This window comes from Fistularia commersonii, chromosome 7 (assembly GCF_037954325.1).
Source record: "Fistularia commersonii isolate RoL2024-O1a breed Wild chromosome 7, RoL_Fcom_v1.0, whole genome shotgun sequence".
Classification (NCBI taxonomy): Eukaryota; Metazoa; Chordata; class Actinopteri; order Syngnathiformes; family Fistulariidae; genus Fistularia; species Fistularia commersonii.
In genome coordinates this window covers 372,795-387,500 of record NC_141290.1, presented here as the reverse complement: position 1 = coordinate 387,500, position 14,706 = coordinate 372,795, and the positions used below count along the sequence as shown (strand labels likewise).

General features: G+C 60.8%; 2 protein-coding genes across 2 annotated transcripts; both read left to right on the top strand.

The window, feature by feature from the left end:
- The first annotated feature begins 2,823 nt into the window (after positions 1-2,823).
- On the top strand, positions 2,824-9,480 carry rbl2 (retinoblastoma-like 2 (p130)). The gene is made up of 22 exons (XM_086148986.1): positions 2,824-3,155; positions 3,939-4,069; positions 4,466-4,666; positions 4,743-4,807; positions 4,876-5,004; positions 5,222-5,382; positions 5,507-5,571; positions 5,661-5,814; positions 5,888-6,024; positions 6,105-6,214; positions 6,287-6,390; positions 6,479-6,616; positions 6,728-6,892; positions 6,980-7,088; positions 7,307-7,546; positions 7,619-7,809; positions 7,896-8,072; positions 8,189-8,260; positions 8,366-8,435; positions 8,503-8,666; positions 8,754-8,927; positions 9,008-9,480. The coding sequence occupies exons 1-22, from the start codon at positions 3,018-3,020 to the stop codon at positions 9,173-9,175; spliced, it is 3,063 nt and encodes a 1,020-aa protein (XP_086005112.1). The 5' UTR covers positions 2,824-3,017; the 3' UTR covers positions 9,176-9,480.
- A 1,297-nt stretch (positions 9,481-10,777) lies between these two features.
- fem1b (fem-1 homolog b) lies at positions 10,778-14,391 on the top strand. Its single transcript, XM_086149012.1, has 2 exons — positions 10,778-11,442; positions 12,513-14,391. Exons 1-2 carry the CDS (start codon positions 11,195-11,197, stop codon positions 14,149-14,151), a joined length of 1,887 nt encoding a protein of 628 aa, XP_086005138.1. The 5' UTR covers positions 10,778-11,194; the 3' UTR covers positions 14,152-14,391.
- The last annotated feature ends 315 nt before the right edge of the window (positions 14,392-14,706 follow it).

Sequence of the window (14,706 nt, the reverse complement as noted above, 5' to 3'; positions counted from 1 at the left end):
ATCTGTTGTTTTAGGACAGAGGTCGGGAACCTTTTTGACTGGGAGAGCCGCAAAAGACAAATATTTCTTGATGTATTCCATCAAGAGCCATATAGTATTTTTTACGCACATAAAATGAAATACATCTTACTTTTAGTGCCACCTCTGGTGCTGCATGGATTTGCTGGAAGTGCTGCTTTATATTTGACCGTTTCATCTATGCTATATTTTGCTATATTTTATCATAGCATATTAGACAAACCGCAGATCCAAATTAAATTCCTCTGTCCAGCAGCCTGGAACGCACGGTAAGCATCCTCTTTTCTTTCTTTGTCGCCATCGTTTCCGTTACGAGGGTTGATGTGGATAAAGTAGTCGGCTATTTGATCAAATTCATTTCTTCACCTTTACAACGACCCAGACGCTCGGAAGCCAACGGTTCCCGACCCGACCGACGGGCGACCCGTGAAATTTTTTTATTTCTGTTTACTTTAAAATGACACAGAATTATGAAGAAATCTTCTTCTTTGGGCTTCCCCCTTCAGGGGTCGCCACAGCCAATCAACTTTCTCCATCTTACCCTAAAATTATTATGAAGAAATATCACAAGTATTTTAAAATTGGTTCCGAACTGATTTTTTCTTTTTCAACTCAAAATTGTCTGGGAGCCGTACGGCATCACCAGAAGATCCACGTGTGGCTCGCGAGCCGTAGGTTCCTGACCCCTGTTTTAGGAAGTGAGCTACATCTCCAAGAGTTGCCGCCGCCACGGTTACCGCCGTCGAGTTGCTCGAGGGGGAGGTGCTCAAGGAAGGAGAAGCCTCACTCGTCCGAGCGACACCCCGGGTTGCCATGGGGATCGGAATCGACCCGTGGCCCCGCTCACGCCACTCCTTGGCTGGCGGGAGGCTACTGACGGGCGACCGGAGTCGGGGCTCCGACCCCTTTGGCTTCTCCGGACCGTCCAGGGTCAGAGAAGCGGGTGCTTTGCGTCCGTCACAATAACTGAGCTTTAATCGACTCTGGAAAAGAATGGCTGATGTACAAAGCAGCGTGTTCAGGTCACACGAAGCGTTTGTCAGGAGAATGTTTCCTTTCTCAATCCCCGTGGGGACGTTGGTTCTCTGCAACGAATCCACGGCGGATGAGCGGCGAGCGGCAGGCCGCGGGGCTTCAGTGCGTCGCTCACACGAGGAGGAGCCGGGAATCCAGCCGGGAATGTCGGCTTCCAAAAACGACGGCTCGACCCGCGGCGCCGAGCCGAAGGGCCCGTATTTGCTGGAAACATGGCGAAGAACGAGCTTTCTGTACTAGATGTGAAATTTGGATGACTTTTTTGATCCGGCACCCATCCCTTACTGGGCAGCGGATGTGCGTGTTTTTTCTTTTTCTCTTCCGCCGGGGTGTCCGCGCACCGCCCCGGGCCGCGCGGCTCTGCGCACGGCCCTGGGACACATCGGGGAGGGTGCGATTCTCCTCCGCGCCGGCAGGGGGCGCCACCACCACCGGGGAGAAGCAAGCTCCGGGGAGCGCCGCTGCGTGGCCGAGCTGTCCGCCGTGGCCGGGCTCGACGTTCCCGGGAGGAGGCGGAAACGGCGACGGTCCTTCTGGACCCTTGGAGATCCTTCATCCAGTTAGATAGAGGCACTTTAAGTGTGGATGTGGTGTGTGTGTGTTTGTTTGTTTGTTTGTGTGAGAGTGTGTGTGTTTCCCAGCACAGGCTCAGACTTATTTATGACTGACTTTTACATCATTTCCTCTCTTTGTTTTTATGTAGAAATATTTAAAATCATTGTCTTCACCCGCCTGCCTCTGGAATCCAGAGTTTAGAAAAACATGAAAACTAATTGGCAAAACACAAACACTGAAATAAAACGCATTCCAATGAGTGAAATAGCACCTTTTTATTCATTTTTGCAGAATACTTTCAGCATCTACAAACTGGCGCTTCCTCATTGTGAGTGAGGAGGGACGGTAAACATCTGGGTGCTTCCCAGCAGAAGGTCTAGGAGGACCAGCTTTATGGAGGGAGTCAGATGATTGCTGGGGAAGAAGAAAACATGTTTTATGGACCTCAGGTGACTTTGCTGTAAATGACGAAAAGACAGCAGGCAGAACCAGAGGTTGCAGAGATGAAGATGTTGAGGTTCTCTTTGGGAGTGACCAGGATGGAGAGGATCAGGAATGAGTCTATCAGAGGAACAGCACATGTTAGATGTTTTGGAGAGAAGGTCAGAGAAGCCAGACGGAGATGGTTGGGTCATGGACAGAGGAGGGATGGAGAATATATTGGTAGACGGATGCTGGAATTGGAGCTGCCAGGCAAGAGGTCTGGAGGAAGACCAAAGAGAAGATTTATGGACGTCGTGAGAGAAGATATGAAGGTCGTTGGTGTGAGAGAGGAGGATCCAGAGAATAGGGTTAGATGGAGAAAGTGGACTCGCTGTGGCGACACCTGAAGGGAAAAGCCGAAAGAAGAAGAAGGTGACTTTACTGTGACTTTATTTTGAAAATTCCGGTTGTAAACTGCAGCCATGCCTCTGTTTCAATGCAACGTCGACCCGGGAGTGTTCGGACACAACTTATTCTTGAAGTTGTTTCTAATCTTTCTCCAGCGCTGCGGGGCCGCACAGCTGCCGCAAAGCGGGATCGAGTGTCGTAAAGACAAACAAAGCGAACCAAAACAACCGGAGGCCGATGATTGACAGGCGGCCTGACCATTCACGCTCGGCTACGCCACTTAAGTGGGCGGGGTCCAGAGACGCTCCTTCCGGTATTCACGAAGGGGGACTACGCACGGGAGTGACGTCACCCCTCATACTCGGCGAGCGTCGCTACGGCGACGGCGCAGCGGCGCCTGTCAGCCGGAGGACATTTAAACGGCCGCACGGTGAAGCGCCGTCCATCCAAACACCAGCACCGAAACACCGCCGCGGGGAGATTCGTCCGCCGAGCGGGCCGAGGGACGTCGGCGGCACCGGCCGGCGACGCCGCCTGTCGCCCTCCGACCCCCCGGAGCCGCGGTCGGTCCGGACGACATGAGCGACGAGGACGAGCTGGCGCAGAAAGCCCGAGCCGGGTTCGAGGACCTGTGCCGCGGCTTGAACATGGACGAGGAGGCGGGCGGCGAGGCTTGGAGGACCTACGAGAACATCAGCAGGAACTTCACCCTGGAGGTACGGACGCGGGGACACACGGTCCCGGCGGCGCCGGTAACCGGGAAACACCGGAAGTCCCCCGGACGCGAAAGCTAGCCGCCGCTACTCATGCTAGCAGGCGACATAATCCCCGCTACGGAGCTAACGCTGCGGAGCCGCACCGGGGCGATCGTCGGTAAATCGGGAGAAAACAGCGGGCGGCGCGAGGCGTCCACGGCCCGCGGCCGCGCCCCCGTCCCGGACCGGGGACCCGCGGCGTGACGTGACGGTGTTATCGATCCCGGCGGGACGTCACGGAGAGAGAGCCGCTAACCGCACAGGGGCGATACCAAGACCCGCCGCTAGGGGGCGCGCTTACACCCCGCAGGAGGGTCCTGCGGGAGTCCTCGCTGCGGGACCTTCTGAGACCTGCACCCGCAGCCCGCAGACCCGCACCGACCGGGGGTTAAACCCGCTTCACTACTGCCTGCTTTCACTTTCTCCCCCTGAGGAGCCACACTTCTCACAGCCATCCCAGAATATTAACACAGATCAGGAGGGACACAAGCGTACGGCGGGAAAATAAAATCCAGTCTATTGCACCCCCCCCCCAAAAAAAGGTTAAAGGTCACAGCCATTATAGAAACAGTAAGGTCCCGACAGCCTGCGAGGGTTTGCATGATAGGTGCAAGTGGTTGAAGGTCCCCACAAGACCACCATCAACCCTACACACAGGAGGTGAAGGTGAACCTGTGTGTGTGTGTGTGTGTGTGTGTGTGTGTGTGTGTGTGCGTGCGTGCGTGCGTGCGTGTGTGTCTACAGGGCAGCGAGCGCCACTGGCTAGCCTGTGCTCTGTACGTGGCCTGCAGGTCGTCGGTTCCCACGGTGGGGAAAGGAACCTCTGAGGGCAACTACGTGTCTCTGACCAGGATCCTGCGCTGCTCGGACATGAGGTACCGCCATCACGTGACCTCTGACCCCTCCGACCCTCTCACCCGCTCCCCTTGTCTGTGCTTCCCCGGAGATCTTTATCCTGCCTCTGTCAGGACCACAACCAGCAGAACTTTCATCCTGAAGTGGATGAATTTATCTAGAAAGGTTCTGAGAGCAGTGTGAGGTTCTGCCCCGACCAGGCGATCTCACAGGGCCGCAGGTCCTCCGAGGTTCTGTTTGGATCCGGGGCCTCGGCGGGTCCGAGTCCTCTGGTTGTGGTTCGCATCAGGCGTCGTCGCCTTCCGACACACACACCCGCCTCGTCGTGGGGCGGCAGGCGATGCCGGGCGTGCCGGCGGTCGCCACCAGGGGGCGCCGTTCGGGCCGGGGTTCTGAGAAGGTGTGGTTCTCCGCAGCCTGCTGGAGTTCTTCAGTAAGATGAAGAAGTGGCAGGACATGGCCGACCTCCCCGCCGACTTCCGCCGCGGCACCGAGCAGCTGGAGAGGAACTTCACCGTGTCGGCCGTCATCTTCAAGAAGTACGTGCCGCTCTTCAGGGCCGTCTTCAAGGCGGCCGCCGAGGAGCCGCCGCGGCTCCACCGCAGCCGCAAGCAGAGGTGAGCGCCGCCCTCCTGCACGCCGACGGACCCGACCCGGGGTCTCACGACCTTCTCCTCCGTGACGTCTGTCCAGGCGTCACCCGTGCACGGTGACCGAAGTCTTCAACTTCTGCTGGGTCCTCTTCGTCCACGCCAAAGGTAAGTTCTCCTCCCCGCCGAGTGTCTCGGCTAACGTGGCGAGCGTCTGACCCGCGCCCTGGTGGCAGGGAACTTCCCCATGATCAGCGACGACCTGGTCAACTCCTACCACCTGCTGCTCTGCGCCCTGGACCTGGTCTTCACCAACGCCCTGCTCTGCAACGCCAGGAAGGAGCTGCTCAACCCCAGCTTCAGAGGTAGACCTCTGAAGGACCTCTGGCTCCTTCTCCTGGTGCCTCCACCAGAAGCAGCCGTCCTTCAGTTGTGTGTGTGTGTGTGTGTGTGTGTGTGTGTGTGTGTGTGTGTGTGTGTGTGTGTGTGTGTGTGTGTGTGTGTGTGTGTGTGTGTGTGTGTGTGTGTGTGTGTGTGTGTGTGTGTGTGTGTGTGTGTGTGTGTGTGTGTGTGTGTGTCCAGGGCTCCCGGAGGAGTTCACCAGCAAGGAGTACCGCCCACCTCCTGGTCCTCACTGCTTCATGGAGGAGCTCTGCAGGCTCCACGACGGCCTGGTCCTGGAGGCCAAAGGTGTCAAGGAGCATTTCTGGAAGCCCTTCATCAAGAAGCTGTTCCACAAGAGGGTGAGGAACGTTCATGGACACACACAGGCACACACACACACACACACACACACGGAAGAACAGAGTGTTCTGGGTGAGGTTCAGGGCAGGGGGAGGTTCTGAGCAGATGTTCTCCTCCGTGCAGATCCTGCGGGGCAAAGAAGACTCCCTGACCGGGTTCCTGGATCCCATGAACTTCGGGGACAGTTTGTGAGTTTGCCCGCGTGGCTGTGACATCACTTCCTGTTCCTGTTGCGTGCGCTGCCATTAGTGAGCCGGCGTTCGCCGCCGTTCCCCAGTCTGTCTCTGACCCGGGTGTACGAGGAGCACATCCTGGCGACCGGCGGCCTGGACGAGCGGATCTTCACCGGCGAGGGCGCCAGCGGCGACATCGGCACGCCGAGCCCGTGCCTGTGGGACGGCGTGGGGAACCCGGACGGCGCCGGCCTCGCCGTAAGAATGTCGAACGGACGCTCGTTTCCCGGGAAACGGGACGGCGTCCCACCCAGGTGTCCCGTCTCCGCAGGCGTCGCCGCCGGCGCCGGGCAGGAAGAGCTGCCCGGAGAGCAGCCCCTCGGCCGCCATGAGGAGCAGCGGACGCCTGCACACTCTGCTGTCGGGGACCAAGCAGGGGCCCAGTGCTAAGCTAATGCTAACCCTCAGGTACGCGGCACCTTCCGCCTTCTTCCGCCGCGTTCCTCACCTGAGTGACGGCGGCGCCTCCGTCTGCCCGCCCGCCTCAGGTCCTGCTCCAGGGACCCCACCGACGTCATCGGCCGGCGCCTGAAGGACATGTTGGAGGTCTACGGCAAGCGCCATGAGGGCGGGGCCAAGGAGGGGGCGCTGGGGAAAGGTAGGCGGCGCTCGGGCCGGCCGGGGGGGGGGGGTCGCGTGACCCGTCGTCTGACCGAGGCGTTTCCCGCAGACGTGGCGGTCAGGTTCTTCCACCTGGCCGAGGCCCTCTACTACCGCATCCTGGAGTCCATCATGGAGCGGGAGAAGGTGATCCTGGGGGACGCCGACCTGTCGGTGAGGAGCGAATGGATGCGGAGGCTCCGGGAAGCCTCAGGAGGGCCGGGTGCTGGTCCAGGGGTAAAGGTGGGCCTGTTCTCCGCAGTGCATCCTGGAGCAGGACGTCTTCCACCGCTCTCTGCTGGCCTGCTGCCTGGAGATCATCCTCTTCTCCTACAGACCCCCAGGGGACTTTCCTGATGTCATCCACACCTTCCAGCTCCCCGCCTACCACTTCTACAAGGTACCGCCCATCAGGAATCCACACCGTCGACACACCGTGTGTCTCCAGCAGCTGTAGCTGTGTGTGTGTGTGTGTGTGTGTGTGTGTGTGTGTGTGTGTGTGTGTGTGTAGGTGATGGAGGTGGTGGTGCGTGCTGAGCAGGGTCTCTTCAGGGAGGTGGTGAAGCACCTGAACCAGGTGGAGGAGCAGGTCCTGGAGAGCCTGGCGTGGAGCAGCAGCTCCCTGCTGTGGGAGAGCCTGCGTGGCTCCAAGGACGGCGTCCCGTCCTGCCAGGAGGTTTGGACTCCTTCCGTCCCGGCTCGCGGTCCCGGCGCTCCAGGTTCTGGAGCCCGCGGTCTCGGTTCTGACCCCGATGCGTTGCAGGTGATGCCTCCTCAGTTCCTGGAGCAGCAGGATGGAGGCGGGCCCGCCGGCGCCCCCCTCAACCCCCTGGCCCACGGGCCGGACCTCAGCTCCGGCAGCTCCATCAAAGGTGAGGCCTGGGTGGTTGTGAAGGTTCCAGGGGAACCGGAGGGTTCTTCTCCACACTCACACAGCTAGAAGTAGACTGGAGCTCCAGCCAGAACTAGAACCCGGTAGAACCCGGTAGAACCTTCCAGATGTGGAAGAGGTCAGAGGCAGAGGAGCAGAGCGTTGGCGTGGACTGAAGCAGAAGGTGTGTGACGGAGCTCCGGTGTGTCCGTGTTCCAGGCGTGTCTCCGTCTCCGACCACGCTGCTGGACCGCTACAGCTCCCCGCCGGCCGGTCCGGCCCGCCGCCGCCTCTTCGTGGACCAGGTGGACGACTCGGGGGCCTCGGCGCCGCCGGGCGCCGCCAAGCCCGGCCAGGCCGGCATCGTCGCCGCCATCCCCGCCGGCCAGACCGTGGTCACCATGGCGACCGCCACCGTCACCGCCAACAACGGGCAGACGGTCACCATCCCGGTGCAAGGTGAGGGTCCGCCGGGTGCCACGTCTGACCTCTGACCCCTGACGGCCGACCCCCGACCTCTGACCCGCGCAGGCATAGCCAATGAGAGCGGAGGCATCACGTTCATCCCGGTGCAGGTGAGCGTGGGGGGCGGAGCCTCTCTGCAGCCTCTGTCCGCCCAGGCTCTGGGAGGAACCCTGGCCGTCCAATCGGCCCCCAAGTCTCCGGCCAAGGCCCCCGGGGGCCCGCTGAGGAAGGGCTCCCTCTGCCTCTTCTTCAGGAAGGTAGGCGTCCGCCGCTCGCCGCCCGCCGCTCGCCGCCCGCCGCTCCCCCTCCCCTCAGGGCTCAGGGCTCGGCGCTGTGGTTCCAGGTCTACCACCTGGCCAGCGTGCGCCTCACGGACCTCTGCTCCAGGCTGGACATTTCTCCGGAGCTCAGGAGGAAGATCTGGACCTGCTTCGAGTTCTCCCTGGTCCACTGCCCCCAGCTGATGAAGGACCGCCACCTGGACCAGCTGCTCATGTGCGCCGTCTACGTCATGGCCAAGGTCGGGGTCGCCGCTCTGCTTCCCCCCAACCTCTGCTGGTCCACCATACTGACACATGACCGACTCGAAACATCTGCGTGTGTGTACGTGTGTGTGTGTGTTTGTGTGTGTGTCAGGTGACCAAAGAAGACAGATCCTTCCAGAACATCATGAGGTGTTACCGCTCGCAACCACAGGCCACCAGCAATGTAAGACACAAACACACACACACACACACACACACACACACACACACACACAGACACACACAGATGGGGCTTAGCGTTTGTGTTTGTGTGTGTGTGTGTGTTCAGGTGTACAGGAGTGTGCTGATCTCCGGTCGGACTGCTCTGCTCCCTGACAGCAGCTCCCAGGTCCTCCCAGGTAGGAGCCGTCCTGAAGCCTGCAGGTCTTCTGGTGGTCCAGGTGTGACCTCAGGTTGCCCCCGCAGGTGCGGCCCCCCCCAGCGAGCCCCCGCCCAGAGGAGAGGAGGAGGAGGAGGAGGAGGAGGAGGAAGAGGAGGAGCGCAGGGACCTGATCCACTTCTACAACCAGGTCTACATCAAGCAGATGAGGCCCTTCGCTCTGCGTTACTCCTCATGCCCGCCGTCCGCCGTACGTCCGCCGACCGGCCAATGAGCTTCTTAGATGACCAGATGAATGCGTTGCTGATGTGATGGATGAGCGTGTGTGTGTGCGCAGGTGGAGACCCCCCCCCTGTGCCCGTACCCCACCCTGAGGATGGGGTCCCCCCGCCGCATGCTGCTGTCCAGCAGACACTCCATCTTCATCTCCCCCCACAAGACGGGCTCCTCCTCCTCGCCCTCGCCGCCCAGGGACAAACTCTACTACTACATCTGCAGCAGCCCCCCCGACGTGAGGCCACACACACACACACACACACACACGTGCACAGAGGCGTGCGCGGTGACCTGACTGTGACCTCTGACCCCCAGCGGCTGCAGGAGATCAACAGCATGATCCGGACGGGGGAGGCGGCCAGCAGGAAGCGCAGCCTGCCGCTGGACCAGGAGGCCTCGCCCAAGAGGGCCTGTCCTGACGGCCAGTCCGCCCTGCTGCGCCGCCTGCAGGACGTGGCCAACGACCGAAGCTCCGCCCCCTGACCGCGGAAGCGCTCCAGAAGCCCACCTGGAGGCCGAAGGTCAAAGACCCACCAGAAGCAGGAGGACCAGGACAGTCCCTGGAGACCAGGGGGGCTTCTTTGGTTTGGCCCAGCAGATAGACTGCTGCTCTTTGACCAGGACCTGTTCCATCACAGTTACTAGTTCTTCCTCCAGGTCTCCTCCAGGTCTCCTCCTGGTGTCCTCCTCCTCCAGGTCTTCTCTCAGAGCTGCCTGGATGTAAATATTGTGTACAGAGAAGTTGAAGTGCCTCCTGTTTGTTTGCAGTTAATAAAGAAGGATCTGAACTTCCTGGTCTGGCGGCAGGTCTGCTCTTCTCCATCGCTCAGCCCTGCAGTCAACCTGCACAGATGGGATTGTCTCAGGAGGTCTGAGACCTACCTGGTCCTGGTCCTGGTCCTGGTCCTGGTCTTGGGGCAGCTTCTGGTTCCTCAGAGGCTCAGAAGCTGGTGCCAGAGGCCTGCAGGGGGCGCTGTGTGTCCACAGCATGCAAGGAACAAACTGAGGCAGGGTTCACTCTTTAGGACAGCACACACACACACACACACACACACACACACACACAGAGGCATTATCATTCATACACACACTGGGTGGGTCACTGTAAGTCACTGAGTGTGTGTGTGTGTGTGTGTGCGCGTGCTAATGGTCTGGTTCTTGCGTGGCCTCGTTGCTTTCCAAAGAAGGTCAATGTTTGTATTTGCTAATTTCCTGTGAGCGTTTGGTCCACTTCCTGTCTGGACGGTTCTCCTGCGGGTTCTGAGGTTCCTCTGCCTCTTCTGGGCCCTGGTGGCCACAGTCCCGCAGGAAATGAAGAACCTCAGATGGAGAAGAACTCATTTTAGGAGCAAAGATAACGGCTTCATGTCGGAGCTGCTTTTGATTTGATCCTTTTCTGACTCGTGACTTGACGGCAGGATCTCGATGCGTCCAACGGGAGCAAAGTCACGCCAGAGAAGCTCTGGGTGAAGCTCAGATGCAGGCGTGGCGGCGTGGCGGCGTGACGGCGTGCGGCTGCGGGGCAAAGATTACAGTGTCAGAGTGTAATCTGTAATCTGACACTGGTTGAGTCATGAGATCAGGGGGATCACATGACCATCACTAAACACACACACACACATCTGACCTTCATTCACTGAGAGACAAGGTCAAACTGAATGTCAGGAGGGGTCACCAACAACACCTCTCCTCTGACATTTCTGTGTGTGTGTGTGTGTGTGTGTGTGTGTGTGTGTGTGTGTGTGTGTGTGTGTGTCAGGATAAAGGCTCTCGCTGGGGTTTTACCAGCTGGATCACCCAGTTGATGAGGCTGCAGATCATCTCCTGCCAGGCCTTCTGCGTCTCCCGCCGCTCGTGACTTCCTGTCTCACACACACGTCTACAAAGCAGACATTCGGCCATTACGCTTCTGCCGCCCGTCTTCTGCCTCTCCGGCCATGAAGGAGCGCTTGATTCGGAGTTTCTTCTTTTTTCTAGAAGGTTCTGCAGCGCTTGACTTCCGGTCGCTGCGTCCGCTCTCATTCTTCCCCCGACCGGGAGGCGGAACCTTCGCGCTCCGGCCGCGGTTCCCCCCCGGAGGTATTTTGGGGCGGACGGCTTCTTCCGGCAGGTGGACGGCGTTCTGGGTGAAAGTGCGGCGGAGAGTCTCCGGTTCCCCCGCCGCGGAGCCGAGCGTTCGGCCGGAGGGTCCCCGCGACCGGGAGGAGAGGGCGGTTTTCCCCGCCGGCGTCCCGGCCTCCGGCGTCCCGGCCTCCGGCGTCCCGGCCTCCCGGCGCCGCGACACGGCTAGCCGTCCTAGCTGCCCGCCGCTCCCCGGCTAACCCGCTCCGGGGGCCGACGGCCGAAGCTGGACGCCCGGCGGCCCGGCGGCCCCGGCCCGGGCCCGGCTGCGGCTCCCGGCTCCCCGCGGAGAGCGGACCCTCTTCCCCTTCCCGCGAGCACCGGGGCCGGCTCGGGCTTTTTGATGGGAGGCGGACGCCAGCGAGGACCGGCCCGGCGCAGATGGAGTCCCTGGCCGGATACGTGTTCAAGGCGGCCAGCGAGGGCCGCGTCCTGACGCTCGCCGCGCTGCTGCTCAACCACTCGGAGGCCGAGAGCCGCTTCCTGCTCGGCTTCGTGTCGGCGCAGGCCGGCCAGAGAGCCACGCCGCTCATCATCGCCGCCCGCAACGGACACGACAAGGTGGTCCGCCTGCTGCTGGACCACTACCGGGTGGACACGGAGCAGACCGGAACCATCCGCTTCGACGGGTAGGAGGGGGGGCGCGGGAGGGGGGTCCGGCTCCGGGTCACACCTGCGCCCAGGACTTTGCGAGATCCGCATCCGAACAAGACGAGAAGACTAGGACTAGACTTCTAGACTAGGTCTAGAAGGCTCCTCGCGGTCCCCTCCAGACCCGGAGGGGTCACCAGGCAGGGTCACCAGGAGTCTCCAGAAGAGACCTCTGGGTTTGCTAGAACGGAGGCCTCGTCCAGACCCAGAAGGTTCGGTCACTTCTGAAGGTTCTCTAGAAAAAAGTCCTCCAGGCCCAGAAGGTTGGGTCACTTCTGAAGGTGCTCTAGAAAAAGTCCTCCAGACCTAGATGGTTCGGTCACTTCTGAAGGTTCTCTAGAAAAAGTCCTCCAGGCCCAGAAGGTTCGGTCACTTCTGAGGATTCTATAGAAAAAGTCCTCCAGACCTAGATGGTTCGGTCACTTCTGAAGGTTCTTTAGAAAGAAGTCCTCCAGGCGCAGGCGGTTCGGTCACCACTGCTTGGAGGAGTTTTCGAAATCCGTGTCCGACGCAAGACCCCTGGGTTTTCTTGAACAGACCTCCTCCGGTCCCTGAGAGTTTGGTCACTTCTGCTTGAAGGCTCTTCTAGAAGCCCCATGGGTGTTTCTGGAACACAAGAAGACCCCTTCTTTTTTCAAGGAAAGAGTTCTACTCCAGGCATTTTGGGGACAGCTTTCTAGAGGTCTGCAGAGTTCTCCAAACCCAGAGAGCTCACTTACGATCGGAGACCAGAGAGCTCAGAGAGCTCACTTACGATCGCAGAACCTTTGGAGGTTCTCCAGAAAGGACCCCATGTGTTGTCGATCGTTCTCCGGCTGCCGGTCCGAGCCCAGAGTCCCGTCAAGACTCCAGAAGAGACCCGGGTTTCCTCCGAGCCTTCTCTTCAGGGCGTTACGTTCCGCTTCGGCTCGGAGGCTGTTTCTGGAAGCCCTCTCAGAAACCAGCCTGGGTTTCCGGTCGTGCTCCAGAGTCCTCCGGAGCCGGGCTGTCCGGAGAGGTTCCTCAGAAAGGCGACGTTGAAGCTGACCGTCCTCCTTCTGCCCCGCAGGTACGTGATCGACGGGGCCACGGCGCTGTGGTGCGCGGCGGGGGCGGGGCACTTCGAGGTGGTGCGCCTGCTGGTGGCTCACCGGGCCAACGTCAACCACACCACCATCACCAACTCCACGCCGCTGCGCGCCGCCTGCTTCGACGGGCGCCTGGACATCGTGCGCTTCCTGGTGGAGCACCGGGCCGACATCGGCATCACCAACAAGTACAACAACACCTGCCTGATGATCGCCGCCCACAAAGGCCACGCCGACGTGGTGGCCTTCCTGCTGCAGCGCGGCGCCGACCCGGACGCCAAGGCGCACTGCGGCGCCACGGCGCTGCACTTTGCGGCGGAGGCGGGCCACCTGGACATCGTGAGGGAGCTGACGCGGCGGCAGGCCGCCATGGTGGTGAACGGACACGGGATGACGCCGCTGAAGGTGGCGGCGGAGAGCTGCAAGGCGGAGGTGGTGGAGCTGCTGCTGGCGCACGCCGACTGCGACGCCGGCGGCCGCATCGAGGCGCTGGAGCTGCTGGGCGCCTCCTTCGCCAACGACCGCGAGAACTACGACATCCAGAAGACCTACCATTACCTGCGGCTGGCGATGGCGGAGCGGCACGCCGACCCGGGCGGCGTGATCGCCAAGGAGCCGCTGCCGCCCGTGGAGGCGTACGGGCGGCGGCGCGAGTGCCGCACGCCGCGCGAGCTGGAGGCCATCCGGGGCGACCGCGACGCCCTGCACATGGAGGGCCTGATGATCCGCGAGCGGATCCTGGGCTCGGACAACATCGACGTGTCGCACCCCATCATCTACCGCGGCGCCGTCTACGCCGACAACATGGAGTTCGACCAGTGCATCAAGCTGTGGCTGCACGCGCTGCGCCTGCGCCAGAGGGGCGGCCGCAACACGCACAAGGACCTCCTGCGCTTCGCCCAGGTCTTCTCCCAGATGGTGCACCTGAAGGAGCAGGTGTCTGCGGCGGCGGTGGAGCAGGTGCTGGGCTGCAGCGTGCTGGAGATCCGCCGCAGCATGGCGCGCCTGGACGCCGCCTCGGACGGCGGCGAGCTGCCGCAGGCCGCCGACAACTACGAGTCCAACGTGTTCACCTTCCTCTACCTGGCCTGCATCTCCACCAAGACGGCGTGCGGCGAGGAGGAGCGCGCGCGCATCAACAAGCACGTGTACGACGTGGTCCGGCTGGACCCGCGCTCCCGCGAGGGCGCCTCGCTGCTGCACCTCGCCATCAGCTCCAGCACGCCGGTGGACGACTTCCACACCAACGACGTGTGCAGCTTCCCCAACGCCCAGGTCACCAAGCTGCTGCTGGACTGCGGCGCCCGCGTCAACGCCGTCGACCACGAGGGCAACACGCCGCTGCACGTCATCGTCCAGTACAACCGGCCCATCAGCGACTTCCTGACGCTGCACGCCATCATCATCAGCCTGGTGGAGGCCGGCGCCCACACCGACATGACCAACAAGCAGATGAAGACGCCGCTGGACAAGAGCACCACCGGCGTGTCGGAGATCCTGCTCAAGACGCAGATGAAGATGAGCCTCAAGTGCCTGGCGGCGAGGGCCGTGCGCCGCCATCGCATCACCTACCGCAACCAGATCCCCAAGACGCTGGAGGAGTTCGTGGAGTTCCACTGAGCCACCTTTTTAAGACACTTTTCTAACCCTCGGTGCTGAAGTCCACGTTTTGTACGCCTCCCGCCTAACAGGACGCCGCCGCCGCCGCTTCTTCTTTTGCCTGCCTTACCTCGCCGCCGGCCCGCAGGGACACTTTTAATCCTTTTCACTGCGTTGGTTTTTACCTTCAAGGAGAAGAAGAAGAAGAAGAGACGCTCCACAAATTGAGTTTTTTAGAATTAAAAGTAATCTCTCCGACAACCAGACCTCCCGGGTTCTCTGTGGGTTCTCTGTGGGTTCTCTGTGGGTTCTCTGTGGGTTCTCCAGGTTCTCCAGGTTCTCCGTAGTCCTCAGCGAGAGTGAACGAGACATCGAACGGTTGCATGATGAGCTGTGATCGGCAGGCGGGCGGTCCAGGTTAAACCCCGCCTCCCGACCCGGCGCCGGCCGCGATCGTCTCCGGCCCCCGTGCGGCCAACATCTGATGGCCTTCGGCGGCGTTGGATCTGCAGGGATGGAAGGCTGGTTCTTCACCCTGGAGAACATCTGAAGCTTTTCACGGATCTGACGCCTCAG

Coding starts and splice junctions, on each gene's coding strand:
- rbl2 (XM_086148986.1), top strand. CDS start 3,018: ATGAGCGACGAGGACGAGCTGGCGCAGAAAGCCCGAGCCGGGTTCGAG. Junction 4,667..4,742: donor CACCGCAGCCGCAAGCAGAG/GTGAGCGCCGCC, acceptor ACGTCTGTCCAG/GCGTCACCCGTGCACGGTGA. Junction 7,547..7,618: donor GGTCACCATCCCGGTGCAAG/GTGAGGGTCCGC, acceptor TGACCCGCGCAG/GCATAGCCAATGAGAGCGGA.
- fem1b (XM_086149012.1), top strand. CDS start 11,195: ATGGAGTCCCTGGCCGGATACGTGTTCAAGGCGGCCAGCGAGGGCCGC. Junction 11,443..12,512: donor GGAACCATCCGCTTCGACGG/GTAGGAGGGGGG, acceptor TCTGCCCCGCAG/GTACGTGATCGACGGGGCCA.